Genomic DNA, 12,565 nt, shown 5'->3' with positions numbered 1-12,565 from the left:
GAATCCCTTGAAGCCTGCATGTGTGTGTGTGTCATGATGCTATCTCTAATTGCACTCAGTAGTAACACTTGGAAATCGTGGTGCCCTCAGAGCAGGGAGGTGGTGGTAATACACATGGTGGGAGAAAGCTATGAGGAGGAAGGTGAGCTGGAAAGGTACAAGAGAGGATAGGTTACCATTGTAAAAGGGGTGTGTGTGTAACAAAAGGTGTGTGTGTAAATTTGTGAAGAAAACTAAAGTCAGAAACAATAGGAATAAATGAGAAGGACCTAGAGGAGAGGATAAAGAGGACTGAGAGAAGCAGTGGAGATGCTGGAAGTTCCATCTGGTATCGTGGTTATGAAATTCATTCCTTCTGCTTTGTTCAAAATGAAATCACTTATTTATGTATGCAAGTCTAAAAAACAGTGTTTTATACAGTGTATCTCACCCTCATCTTACAGGTTAGACAACGTTCCTGTAAAGCTCACAAGAACTGAAAAATACCTCATTTATAGGAGGAGAGGGGGAGTTGCATCTAGCAAATGCACAGGTATGAAATAACAGCACTGAAAATAAATTTATAAGACAGATTTTATAACAAAAAGTATTTAACTATCTACAAATAACTAATGAGTTGCTGTTTGGTAAGAATAATGTAAGAATAAGCCAGGTTGTGATTAGAACATCAGTGGATTATCTACTTGGAAATAGTTTATATCCTTCAAAGTTTTCACTGCTTCCCCCCCCCCCCCCCCCAATAAAAAATAATAATAATAATAAAAAAAGTTAGTTTAAAAATATTGAGGAATGTAGTGAATCTAGAAGTCTTGCTTCCTGTCTTTTAGTAATTTAAGATGAATTAGGCATGTATGTGAAGCAGGGAGCGTACTGTTGGTCTTACAAATAACTTAATTGATTCTTCCTTTCACTGTTCAAAATGAATCAATTGCCAAAGAGCTGCTATTCATCTGTGCCCTATAGCATGCAAGACGTGCAGAATAGAGGGGAAATACACATGTAGGTATGGAAGCATGTTTTGATTTAGTTCGTTCTTGTGAGGACTGTGTGACATCTGTGGAGACTGAATTTGTCTGTTTATGTGAGAAGGGGTTTGTGATGTCAATATTTTGCCTGATAATCCACTAAATTCACTTAACAAGCTTCTGGGTTAAAAAAAAAAGTGAGAATGAGTTAAACTGTAGTATCTTAAATGTGGGATGTTACTGCAGAGTTTGAAGATCTTTTGATGAATTGGAACTCTGAATGTTTGAAGGATGTTGTCTTTATCTTAATTTTTTACTCCTGAATGTGTTTTGTTTGCAAAAGTTGGGTGGAGTAGTAGTGGTGATGAGATTAAAAAAAAATCGTAAATGCATGTAACTTAGGCAAATAAGGTTTTGTGTTGTATGGAGACAGAATACCAAAGTATATAGAGACACTTATGTATAAAAGATTACATGTTTGAGACTTTCAGCATCTTAATATAGCACAAGTACTCTGCACCATTTAGCATGTGCATGAAGTGTGATACTTTGTAAAACCGTTTAAATGTCTAGCCCCTCCTTATAGAAATCTGGTTTTAATTATTACCTTGATTGGTGATGATAAGATTCTTTCGAGTTGCAGGCTGCATGCTTTATAACCTTCACATCTGATTGCAAGGTTCTTCCTTGGTGAAAGAGGAAACACTTCATTATAAAATAGTGACATTGCTTTGTACAAGCAGATTTAGTTTTGCCTCAGTAATCAACTACAGTAGGACACCATGTTTCTGTAGGGCATTAATGAAATCAAGGGTTATACTTTTAAAAGCATTTACTTGCAAATACCATATCTTTAAATGACTTTGCCTAAGGAGAAGCAGAAATCCATGCTATCAACAAAATAGGTAACTACAGTTAGTATTTTATCACAAGCTTCAAGAACTCCTCAAGGCATCAAGTTTAGGGGAAAAAAAAGTGAGAGATTATGGGGAGGATATTTATTATTACAAACTGCGAAGTCAACAGGGACCACTAAATGTTCTTACAGTCATAATAGCCTATCTCATGTTAATTCTAGCCTCAAGCTGTGTGACTCTTTATGTGCAGAGATAATGGGGGGTAAAACTGTATTTTTAGTTTAGCAGCAGATTCCTTCCAACCATGGAAAATAAATTAGAGAGCTTTGCAAACTAAAAATGATTTGGGCTTTGAACGAATTCCCAGCAATAATATACAAGACTTATTACCCTGGGTACTTAGAGGGTCCCGTATGTTTGTGGCTGAGAGTAGTCATTTTGATTGAATACTGCTTCAGTAACTTGTTTTCAAATAATCTGCTTTTAACACAAATCTGTTAATCCTAAAAAGAAGCCCTTTTTGTTAGTGTTCTTATTATTTGTACTTCCTATGTGCACCTTAGATAAAAATTAGCATGTTACTCAGGAAGATTGCTGCATTAGTAGTGAAGTTGTTATATTTAACTTATCTGGAATTCATTGCACGTAGACGCTTAATGCATAAAGACTTGTGTTAAATAGGTTCAGATCTGAGAATGTATGTACATCTGCTCAAGTATGTAGTGTTTAGAACAGTACGAGTAGTTGTTCTAAAATTATGCATTACAAATGTAGAAAACTCAGTTTAAGGTTATTACTGTTCATTTGTGTTACTTTATTATCTAAGAACATGGCTGCTTTGGGTTAGGAATTCAATACATGTGAAACAAAAACACGCTCTGCACCAGAGAATACATTGTCCCAGTATAATGAGAAATAATATGTGGACATCAACATATTGGACAGTGGAAGGAAACCAGAAGTTTTCTTACGTAGCCTCACGTCCTGTCTGTGCATAGGTATCAATGCAAAAAGATCTTAAGAAGGTATTTGAAAGACCTTTGTAGCAGCTTGTGAAGAAGTCTTTCCAACAGCCTTAAGTAGCAAAGAAGACAAAAGATGCTTGTTTTGTCAGAAGCAATCTTAAGAACAGGTTGTGAAGAGCTAGCATTAATGAAAACTGAAGGAGTCTGTGGGCTGTGAATGTGGGATTGTACAGAGATTGGCATAGGCCAGGGATGGCCTTGAATAGAGATGCATCTCAGGTGGGTAACCAGAGGAACTAAATGGAAGGAGTTAGTGAAAATGGCTGTGTAATCAAAGCAATGAATTGAAAAGGCTATCTTCTGCAAATCATTTTGAAGGAACCAGGTTAGCTACATCAGGGACATAGATGTTGCAATCACCTGGCATCACAATAACAGGTGTCTGGACTAAGCTTCAGCTTGGCGTCTAGATAGGAAAGGCTGGTTTAGCTGGGCTGCTCTGCAGGAGTGAGTGGTAAGATTTCTATACAGCAGAAACAATGAGGATCTGGAGATGATGCTCAGCTTGAAACCCTGAATAATGGAGGTGAAGTTGGTGGTGGTTGCAGTCATTACAAAAGGAAGAAGGCTGGAAGCACTGAGTAGTTGCTGTTTGATTCAGCATTTTTATAACAATTTTTATGGGGGAGATATCTTTTGAGAAGTTAGTAGATAAAGTAGAAGTTAGAAGATGAAGTAGAAGGACTTTAATATTTCTTTTATTCTAAGTGCATGATATTCTTCATGCCTTAAGGCAACAATTCTTTTTACTTCTGATGATTCAGCTACACTTTAAAACATTTTTTATTCTATCTTTTGAAAGCTGTGGGAAGAAACAAACATTTATTTAATAGAGTTGTGCTGGTATTATTGCATCCATATGAAGACAAATCTAAAAATTTTAAAAACATTAATGTTTCTGTTAAGTAGAAAAGGAATACAAAAAAAATCTCTCAATACTGGAAATGTTAAATCAAGGATTTCTTATCTTTTTTAGTGATTTATATTTTTGCTGGGGTTCAGAAGGCTTGTCACTTATCTTGTCCTTTGAGAATAGCTATAGCTACCTAATGGTCTAATCCAACAAAAAATATGTTCAGGTCCTGTATTGCAAAAGCACATATAAAACTCAAATTTACTGGTATCTACTCCCAAAACATATATTACCAGAAAGCCAGCTATAGTTTGTATTGCATTGGGCCCTTAAGTGTTATAAAAAAATGGCATATTCCTTGCTTTTCATAGCTTTATGACCAGCAAGACAACATCAAGCAGTTTATTGCAGACTCTGTTTATGCTTTGCAAGAGTGCAGCCTAGTATGCCCATGTGCATGCTTTGTTTTCAGCACCAACTCTGGAAGCGTTTTGAATCTCATTTCATTTTATTTGAGTCTATGTTCTCTTTGTTGTCTGTCTGTGAATCTGTATTGAAAAAGTTAAATTTGGACCAATGTCGTTTTCCCTGTTTAAAAAGGCATTGCACTTATTTTAGATTAGTTCAAACTTTTTAATGGCACACTTGGCAATTTCTTTCTTAACCCTTCAATGCTGACTTCACTTTACTTTGTTAAAGTAAACCATGCCATCTTAAGGGAAGGCAGGGGAAAAAAAGCTCAGCTACATGTAAATGAAGATTCAGCTCTACAAAGACAGGAAAGATATTTGGCCATATTAACTTCAGTGTGAATTCAATGGATAATCCCTTTATATGATAACTGAGGTGTTTCATTGGTAAATGAGGTCACCAGGATGCACATGCAAGTATCTGTAGCAATCTGGAAACCTCAACTGTCACTGACAGAAGCAATGTTGAGCAGTCTCTACTTTCTCTGCCTGTACAATGTCACATCTTTTGAGCTGAGCCTTTTGATCTAATTAGATCCCTATTCAGGGGGCTTGTCTGGTTTAACCTTTAAATGATATCTGAGAAAACACATGTCTTTGGTGGCTCTTTTTTTCTTAACTTGTATGCAGTTAATGGAAGGGACTAGCTTAACAAGTGTTTGCTTGTAAAATATTACCACTAGATACTGCTTTTTCCTTCTAATTTACTCCTTGATCCCGATATAGCTGTAGTTGCTAAAAACGTTTGGAAATTATAAAACTTGGTACTATTTTACATGGAGGGTGTGAACCACGGGTGGGTTTGATGTCCCAGTTTAGCTGAGTTCTTCTGAGCCTCTTGCCTGTCTTTATTATGTGCATGATCATTCTTTCATCAGAAAAGTCCTTCTATCAGGTCTTGCTCCAGTTTCGGTAATGAATCAGAGAAAGGGCTATTCTGCTGAGAGAGAGTTGGTGGCTGCAACTATTTTTACTGTTTTTTATAGTGTGCATCAAAGTCTGTAGGCTGAAATCCTGGCCCATGGAGCAGAGGGGAAAGAAACTCAATGGTATTTTTCTCCCTGTTGTCCAGGAGAGCTGAAGTCCTCCAATTAGGATGGATCCTGTGGTCCTGGGAAGTACAGCTGGCTGGGAGGTCAGGGAAAAACAGCTCTGTATGATATGTCTTTTTCACAATGGCAGTTCCTGATTGTATATCCCCCTTGGAATTACTGAGGTTTGGCTTTTAGGAACAGTCCCTGAACAAGCAGGTATTTTACATGATGCTGATGGAATTCTGAAACTGGCTGTTTTGTTCAAATGTCTGCTAACATCACTTAATAAATTAGATCTTTTGTTATTAACTGCCTGATCACAACTACTGAAATTTGTGACGTTAGCCAAATCCACCAATGTGCAATTTAGCTCTCACTGTAGTATTAATTACAGCTGCTGCTTGTGTTCATTGTTGCCATTCATGTTCATGGAATGCTTTAATAAAGGGAATAAAAAAGGGGTTTATCATGTGCTTTCCTGTTGTATACAAAAATAGATGATACAAATTCACCAATTTTGTCTCACTTTAAAATAGCTTCTGGAAATAGTGGCCTATGAGGGAATAGGGCTGATTGACTCATTCGTTGTGCATAATTTATCCTGAAAAATTTGCATTTTTGTACATGTATTATCCATGGAGAAAAGAATTTACATTCATCTATTTGTTATTCATAATCTTGCATTTAATAGTTTATGAATTGCTGTCTGAATTTTTTAAGAAGTGCTCGTTTCACTGTTTTGTTGCGTGTGATGTATGGTGGTCATCAAAGTCATCTTGACAGTTTGTGGGTCCTCACTGGAAGACTAAAACTTTTAAATAGAGAACAATTATTGCTTTCTGTGGTTCTTTTTGGCCATATGAGAATGTGCCTCCTCTCTATGAAGAGAACTCATTTGCCAGCGTTTGTTAGGAAATGGATATGGTCAAGGGGGGCAGCTGTTTAGACTTGCAGTATTTGTGAATTTTGTTTGTGTGAGACTGTGAAATCTGGTTTTCTTGTCAGACCAAACTTCTCTTTCTTTTGTGAGAAGGCAGTGTAGCATGGAGGCAGTGTAGGACTGGGAAACGTGATGTCTGTAGCTCCCGAGCATGAAGCAGCGCATGTAAAGATGATGGAAACCCACTGAGCAAAGTAGTGCAGGTGCCAGAAACAGTTTGTGTACATTAGCATGGTATTCCACTCATAAAAATATCCATGTCAGGCTTGCAGTTCAAGAGTTTCTTGGTGTTATATTTTATATCTCTACTGAATTAAGTTTTTGTACATGTTCGTGTATGTACATGCATGTATCTCCATTGTATATACACATACGATGTTTCTACACACCTCAGTTTTACTCTTCTATTCAGTTCTGCTCTGTGTGCAAATGGCCTTGCACAGGTCTGTTTCTTTTCTTGTCTGGAAATAGGAGTAACAAACACTTCCCATTTCCTTCTCAGGATTGTTGTATTTTATTAGCCTGTGCTTTCAAGCCGTTGTGAGCATGCTGACCATTTGCATGGAAAAACCAATAGTGCTGGATTGCCAGGGTCCATTAATGAGTGCCAGGAGGAATTAATGATATAATCACACGTGCAAATATACAAAATCCCCGAATGTTAGTTTTATGCATGGTTACCACTGATGTCAAAACTATAGGATGTAGTATAATCAAATAATTTATTAGGCACAGCTGGTTAACTGCTTACAGCAAAACAACCTGTAGCTTAATTGCTCCTTCTACTGTGCTGGTTTTATGCATATCTTTCTGGCCCCAATACCCAAAGCAGAAAACCCTGCCTTGGGCATCATTTTGGTTGTGCAGGAAACAGTGGGTCATAACTCATCCATGTCAAATTAATGTTGTTTTCATGGGACATCAGTGGCATAATGAAGGGAGAATAAGGGCATTAAGGAGAGTTAGTCCTTCAGTAGGACTTCCCATCTGATTTTATTGGTATGCTAAATGGAATCATATATATATTTTTTCCTCCTAATGAATCATAATGTCTTCAAATAATTTCTTTGGGGAAGAAATATAAACATTGTTGTTTTCAAGTATCAATAATATGTTTCAATTCAAATGGAATTATTTCATACATTTAGGATACAATAATGGAAGTTGCCACATGATGTCAACCCTAAAATATCTCTTCCTCTGAGGTAATTTTTCACTAGTTCAACTATTTTACTCTATAAAATACAAAGGTAAATGCCCTGCTCTGAGCCATGTTTTAGAATAGCAATTCAGTATTTTGATTTTATTTTCAGGATGCTTACTTCCATAGCCAGGTAGGTGAAGGATGCTGATTCTTAGTTTCTTGCAGGTCAGTTTGAACAAAACCGAGAAGGTTCTGTAGGTCATTAATTGTAAACGAAAATTTGAGAAATACTGCTTCATTTAATCATTGAAGCTTTTTACATGATGTGTTGGGTTTTCAAAATCTTCTTGATTTAGGGGCATGAGTCTGTTGGGGTAAGTGATACTCAGTCATGCAAGACATATCTGTGTTCAAGTTGTTCATTTATCAACACAGATAGCTGTTAAATCCTATAGAGTAATGACACTTTTTTGCAGCTTTAATTATGTCCGTATTAGAAGATTGTAGCAGTTAACTGTAGCTGTCACTGTTAAATACTTCAGAATTTTGTTAATAGCTCTGGTGGTCAATACTGTTGAAAATGTAATCTTATGTCTTTGTACCTTCTGTTTTTGTGCTTAGGAGCAGCAATTTCTTAAGTAAATACATGGGGACAGAAACAAAAATTAATAAAGCTCAGTAGTGGCATGAGTTAGTGTATCAGGTAAAACACTGTGGTTTCCAGGACTGTTTTGCCTTTTCTTTGTGCAGTGCTTAGTCCAATGAGTGCATAGTAATTCAGTGGAATTGCAAGGTCTTACTCCTTCATGAAGAAAGAATCACACAAATTGGCATGGGAATTTATTTTGCTGCTGCAAATTGTAATTGGGCATGAGCAGGTCTCTACCTTTCTCGCATGTTCTCTATTCCCTGTCCCTCCTTGCTTGTAATTTGAAGACATTTTAACAATACAGAAATCTACCCTCTCTGCAGGCCATTTAACACTTTCTTCTCATGTACCTTAGATAGCATGTGTCATGGCAGGTGCTCCAGTTTCATTTTTAAATCATATAAAGTATCACCATCTGCTTTTCTCTGTAGATCTTGAGGTGACAAGCTGTGAACTCCACTGTATCTCAGCACTTGTGCCAAAAAAAAAACACACCCTAAAATCTAAAATTCCATTTCATACCTACTGCTGTGAAAGAGGTGTCTGCCTTGGCAGAATTTAGCAGTCTCCTTAAACATTTGCTAGATTTCTAGTTTTAACATATGCATTTTAATGGAAGGAAGAGCAACTTGAAAATTTAATTTTTAATTTGTTTTTGGCCATCGGGTCTTGCTTAAGATATGGAATGTGGCTAATGTAGCTTGTCATCTATTTCTCTCTGCTAATTTCTGCCAAGACAAGTAGCCAGGTTCACTTCCTTTATTCCTGGCAATTTTATTTATGTATTTAATTAAATTTAAAATGACTTTATTTTAGTCAAGGATCTTAGGTGACTGGGAGAAAATCTTCTTTGCTTACTGGCATGGTGTGAATTCTCACTAGAGCGATCTTGTCAGAAAAATCCAGGTATTCTTACGTAACAGTTTCCAACTTGTTCTATTCCAGTGAATGTAAGGTTGGTTTCTTAACAAGTCCATGAAAAGTCAGTCAGCAAAATAAATTATACAGTAGGCTTTTTTTTTTTCAGGTATTCACACTTCCACTGTAAGAATTTTAAAATGATTTCCAATGAAAAAAAAAATGGTTTTAAACTAGTGTTATAGGGTGGTGTTGTACACACACACAAGATGTATGTGTAGTATTTATATATTCTGTGTTTAACTTAATGACACTATCAGACAGGAAACATTTTCTTCTATACTGGTTTTACTTTATTCTTGAACATTCCTTAAAACTGTAGGCTTTTTCTATATATATTTGTATAAGGTGTAAATGAAATTTTAATAAAACGTAACCCATCAGGGTGTTCCAGTGTGTATTGTGGTGGCTGGTATCTGATACTTTCTTCAGTTTTCTTCAGTTCTTGAAATTCATAGATAGTTCTTGTCATTGTTTTATCTTCAGTGGTTATTCTTTGAATGAAGATCATGTCTGGATATGATCTCTGGATTATAATTGGATATTGCCTTTTTCTGCCTTAATTTTATGACCTTTTTTTTTTTTTTGCAGTTATAGTGATATCGTGGAAGACTGTGCCTTTCTCTGAAAGGATAAAATCAATCACTAATTGCTGCAAATCCCTGGTCAGCTTTCTCTGGTGTTAGGTTTTTGTTCATACCGTTCCTTATTGAAAAACATTGTAATTTCTTTGGCCTTGAAGGATTTTATATTCTTGAAGGATTTTGATATTTCCCCAATGATATTACCTGTAATTACTTTGTGCGTTGTTTCCTTGTCTTTGCTTTTACTTTCATGACTTCCATGTGTACTTTTTTACATAGACTTCAGGGTTATTTTCCTGAAAAAATGCAGTAGATTGTTAGAGCATTTGTTGCCCCGTGAAGAGAACCAGAATCTATTAGTGCTGATTCTTGTTAGAAATGTATCTTATAATGCCTGAAATCTACCCAGCTTGTAGTTGCTTTTCCGTGTTGCATTGGTTTATTTTTCACAGACTGTTTTATTCATGCTTTGAGGATCCCTGCTTTTCTTGAGATAATTTATAGATATAGCTGTAGTAATAACAATGCAAATAATCAGAACTGTGAGAAACAGTTAAAATGTCAATCATCTAGTGCTGGTGTTGGGAGGAGAGGTTTCCCCTGCTTCATACTTCTTTTAGCTTTTTTCTCATGTCACATTTCTCACTGTGAATATTTTGTACAGACATAGTCTTAACTCTTGAAGTATTTATGGAAATATGTATCACAGGAACAGATGTATATGGCATTGTATATGTCTTGGAAGGGTCAGAGCTGAATGTTTAGGGGTCTGCCTCTTATCCGATGTACTCTTGTAAAATGGTCCAGCTTCACTGGTCATGTTCACTACATACATCAACCTGTTCTATGCTGAAAAGGAGAGACAAGGCTAACAAATGCTATAACCACTCCTGAACAACAATCTCTGTGTTTAGTGACACCAAGAACTAGATTAGCTCGTTTACTTTTTAGTCTCTTCTCTACAGGGAGCTGCTGCTGCTGGGGGGATGGGGCCACATGATTCTTTCCCTCTCTCCCATGAATGAGTATAGAAACAGTGCCATATATTCAGTGTGCTAACATTTGCATTACAAGTGCCTGTGCTGGGTTTAGAAAAGAGCTAACAGATTGTCATTGCCCAGAGCACTGGCATTACAATGATTGTTCCAATATAACATGGCTGTTAAACTTTTTCTTAACCCTTGTGCTACCTTAACCCAGTTTGAAATAATTATTTGCCTAGAGTAAGCCTTCCCAGACATACACATTTCAATACCCATCGTGATCTGGACAAAACAATTACCTGTTTCAATAACTGCTATCTGAAATGCTGTATGCGTCAGATGTATGGATTTTCTAAAATGCCAGAGTAGTAGATAATGCACAGCTTGCTGCCCAGAGCGCTGCTGAGATTAAACCCTCAGCTGGTGGAAAAATGAAGGATTATGCAAGGCTTTTCACACTGGTTTTCTGTATCCTCTACAGTTTTCTGAGAACTGGCAATAAAATTAACATCCTTTGTCATTTATGCCATTGTTATAATGCTGTCATCTAGCTTAACTTCAGTGGTCCTAATTTGATTGGTGGAAGATGGAAGGGCATCTGTTTACTTAGTGAATCCTGTATAAGTGAGTAGATCTAGAAAGTGTTGGGGGGGGAGGGGCTCATTTTGTAAACAATTTATTAAAATAAATATATATGTAAACAAGGAAAATCCTAAGTTTCATTTGTATTGAAGTTCCACAGCTAACTGAAAAAACTGAAAGTCTCAAACTTTTGAACTTTTTTTTTTTGACCTAGGTTTTGTTATCAAAATTATCGGTACCACCCTAAAAGAGTATTAACATTAGGGTGGGAATAATAGGAACTCTTTCAGGAAAAAAAAAAGAGGATTCTTGACAATTTTGCTAAATACAGTCTCAAAAAATATTTGTATGACATTTGAGGTTTATCATATTCTTGTCTGCTTATTCTTCCTTGGTCATGGTCATCTATTTTTATCCCCCAAACGCTTCAAAGCTTATTATAGGTCAATTCTTAGTCTTTCCTATCTCACTAAAGATAAGCAGATCTGTGTACACATCCATGAGATCCAAGTGTGATTACAAAATTTATTCATCTTCTTTGCAAAGCGTAGGTGCCAAATGCCAAAGTGTTCTTGTTCATTGGTACAAAAAAATGTATATCCAAAAGAATACTATAACTGAAGTAAAGTGCTTTTTTGTGTTGTTGTTGTGATGTGTGTGTTTGTTTTTAAGACCACCACGCTATAATCTGTAGAATTACATCAAGGGTAATTAAATCTGCTAATAAATTAGTATAGGAATGTCTATTTAAGCATTAGCAAATCCACTTCCCTCTCTCAGTAATAGAATACATCTATTGGAAAAGGTGGTGATCTTAATTACAGCCTGCAGACCTAACAAGTATTTAAACTTGGTTGCTTAAAAACAGCTCCTCAGAGCCTCATAGTCAAGCAAGCAAACAATTGGCATTAATGCATTTGGATTCAAATTCAATTCTGTTGTATTTTGCCTTTTAACAAGGTCAATTCACATCTATCTCTCCGGAAGGCATAGTCTGAACAATCTGGTCATTGCTGGGACATGTTAGCATTTTAAGTTTTAACAGAACTTCAATTTGCTTAAAATAATTTCTTAAAAAACCTGATAAATATGTCTTGTGCTTTTAGAAACTCCATATCACAGTTGTCTCTGAATTATTAGTAATGTTGCAGGAATGTCCGTGTTCACTGGAAAGTATATTCTTCAGTTTCCAAAGATTTTGCAGGATATGGAAGACCATTTCTTTCAAACCTGGTTCAGTTCAAACACCACTGTCATCAATTTCTTTCACTCAAATGTGTCATAAGATGGTTTTACTGGTGGCTGCAACTCCAAGAGCATGTTGGGAATTCACAATTCTTCAACGTTCTCATTCCTTCACTTTAGTCTTTTGTCAGGGAAGACATGAAAACATCTTTAGAGTTTTACCTCACCTGAGATGTTAATTCAGCTCCAGAAAAATTTTAATGTGATGAATCAAAACCAAAACAAAACATGTTTTGCTATGTTCATTCAATAAATTAAAACTTTGTTTGAATATACATTAGCCTTTAAACTTTGTATAGTTTTATATTTAACTAGT

At 36.1% G+C, this 12,565-nt stretch overlaps 1 protein-coding gene across 8 annotated transcripts in view; it reads left to right on the top strand.

The window, feature by feature from the left end:
* Positions 1-12,565, top strand: part of POU1F1 (POU class 1 homeobox 1) — a 97,275-nt gene that overhangs the window by 44,350 nt on the left and 40,360 nt on the right. For 5 of the 8 annotated variants that reach the window (XR_010833233.1, XR_010833232.1, XR_010833229.1 and 2 more), the window contains exon 7: positions 444-532. Coding sequence is in view for 3 of the 8 variants with exons in the window: in XM_067001525.1 (XP_066857626.1) it covers positions 444-532; positions 9,447-9,541 (184 nt within the window). In the remaining 5 variants the exon portion in view is untranslated. Of the gene's footprint in view, positions 1-443; positions 533-5,242; positions 5,841-7,292; positions 7,350-9,446; positions 10,662-12,565 lie in introns of those variants that run through there. The other 3 variants (XM_067001525.1, XM_067001539.1, XM_067001549.1) reach the window with 3 other exon arrangements.

The sequence above is a fragment of the Anser cygnoides genome, chromosome 1 (assembly GCF_040182565.1).
Source record: "Anser cygnoides isolate HZ-2024a breed goose chromosome 1, Taihu_goose_T2T_genome, whole genome shotgun sequence".
Classification (NCBI taxonomy): Eukaryota; Metazoa; Chordata; class Aves; order Anseriformes; family Anatidae; genus Anser; species Anser cygnoides.
Note: the sequence above shows the minus strand (reverse complement) of the source record. Positions and strands in the feature narration are given on the sequence as shown.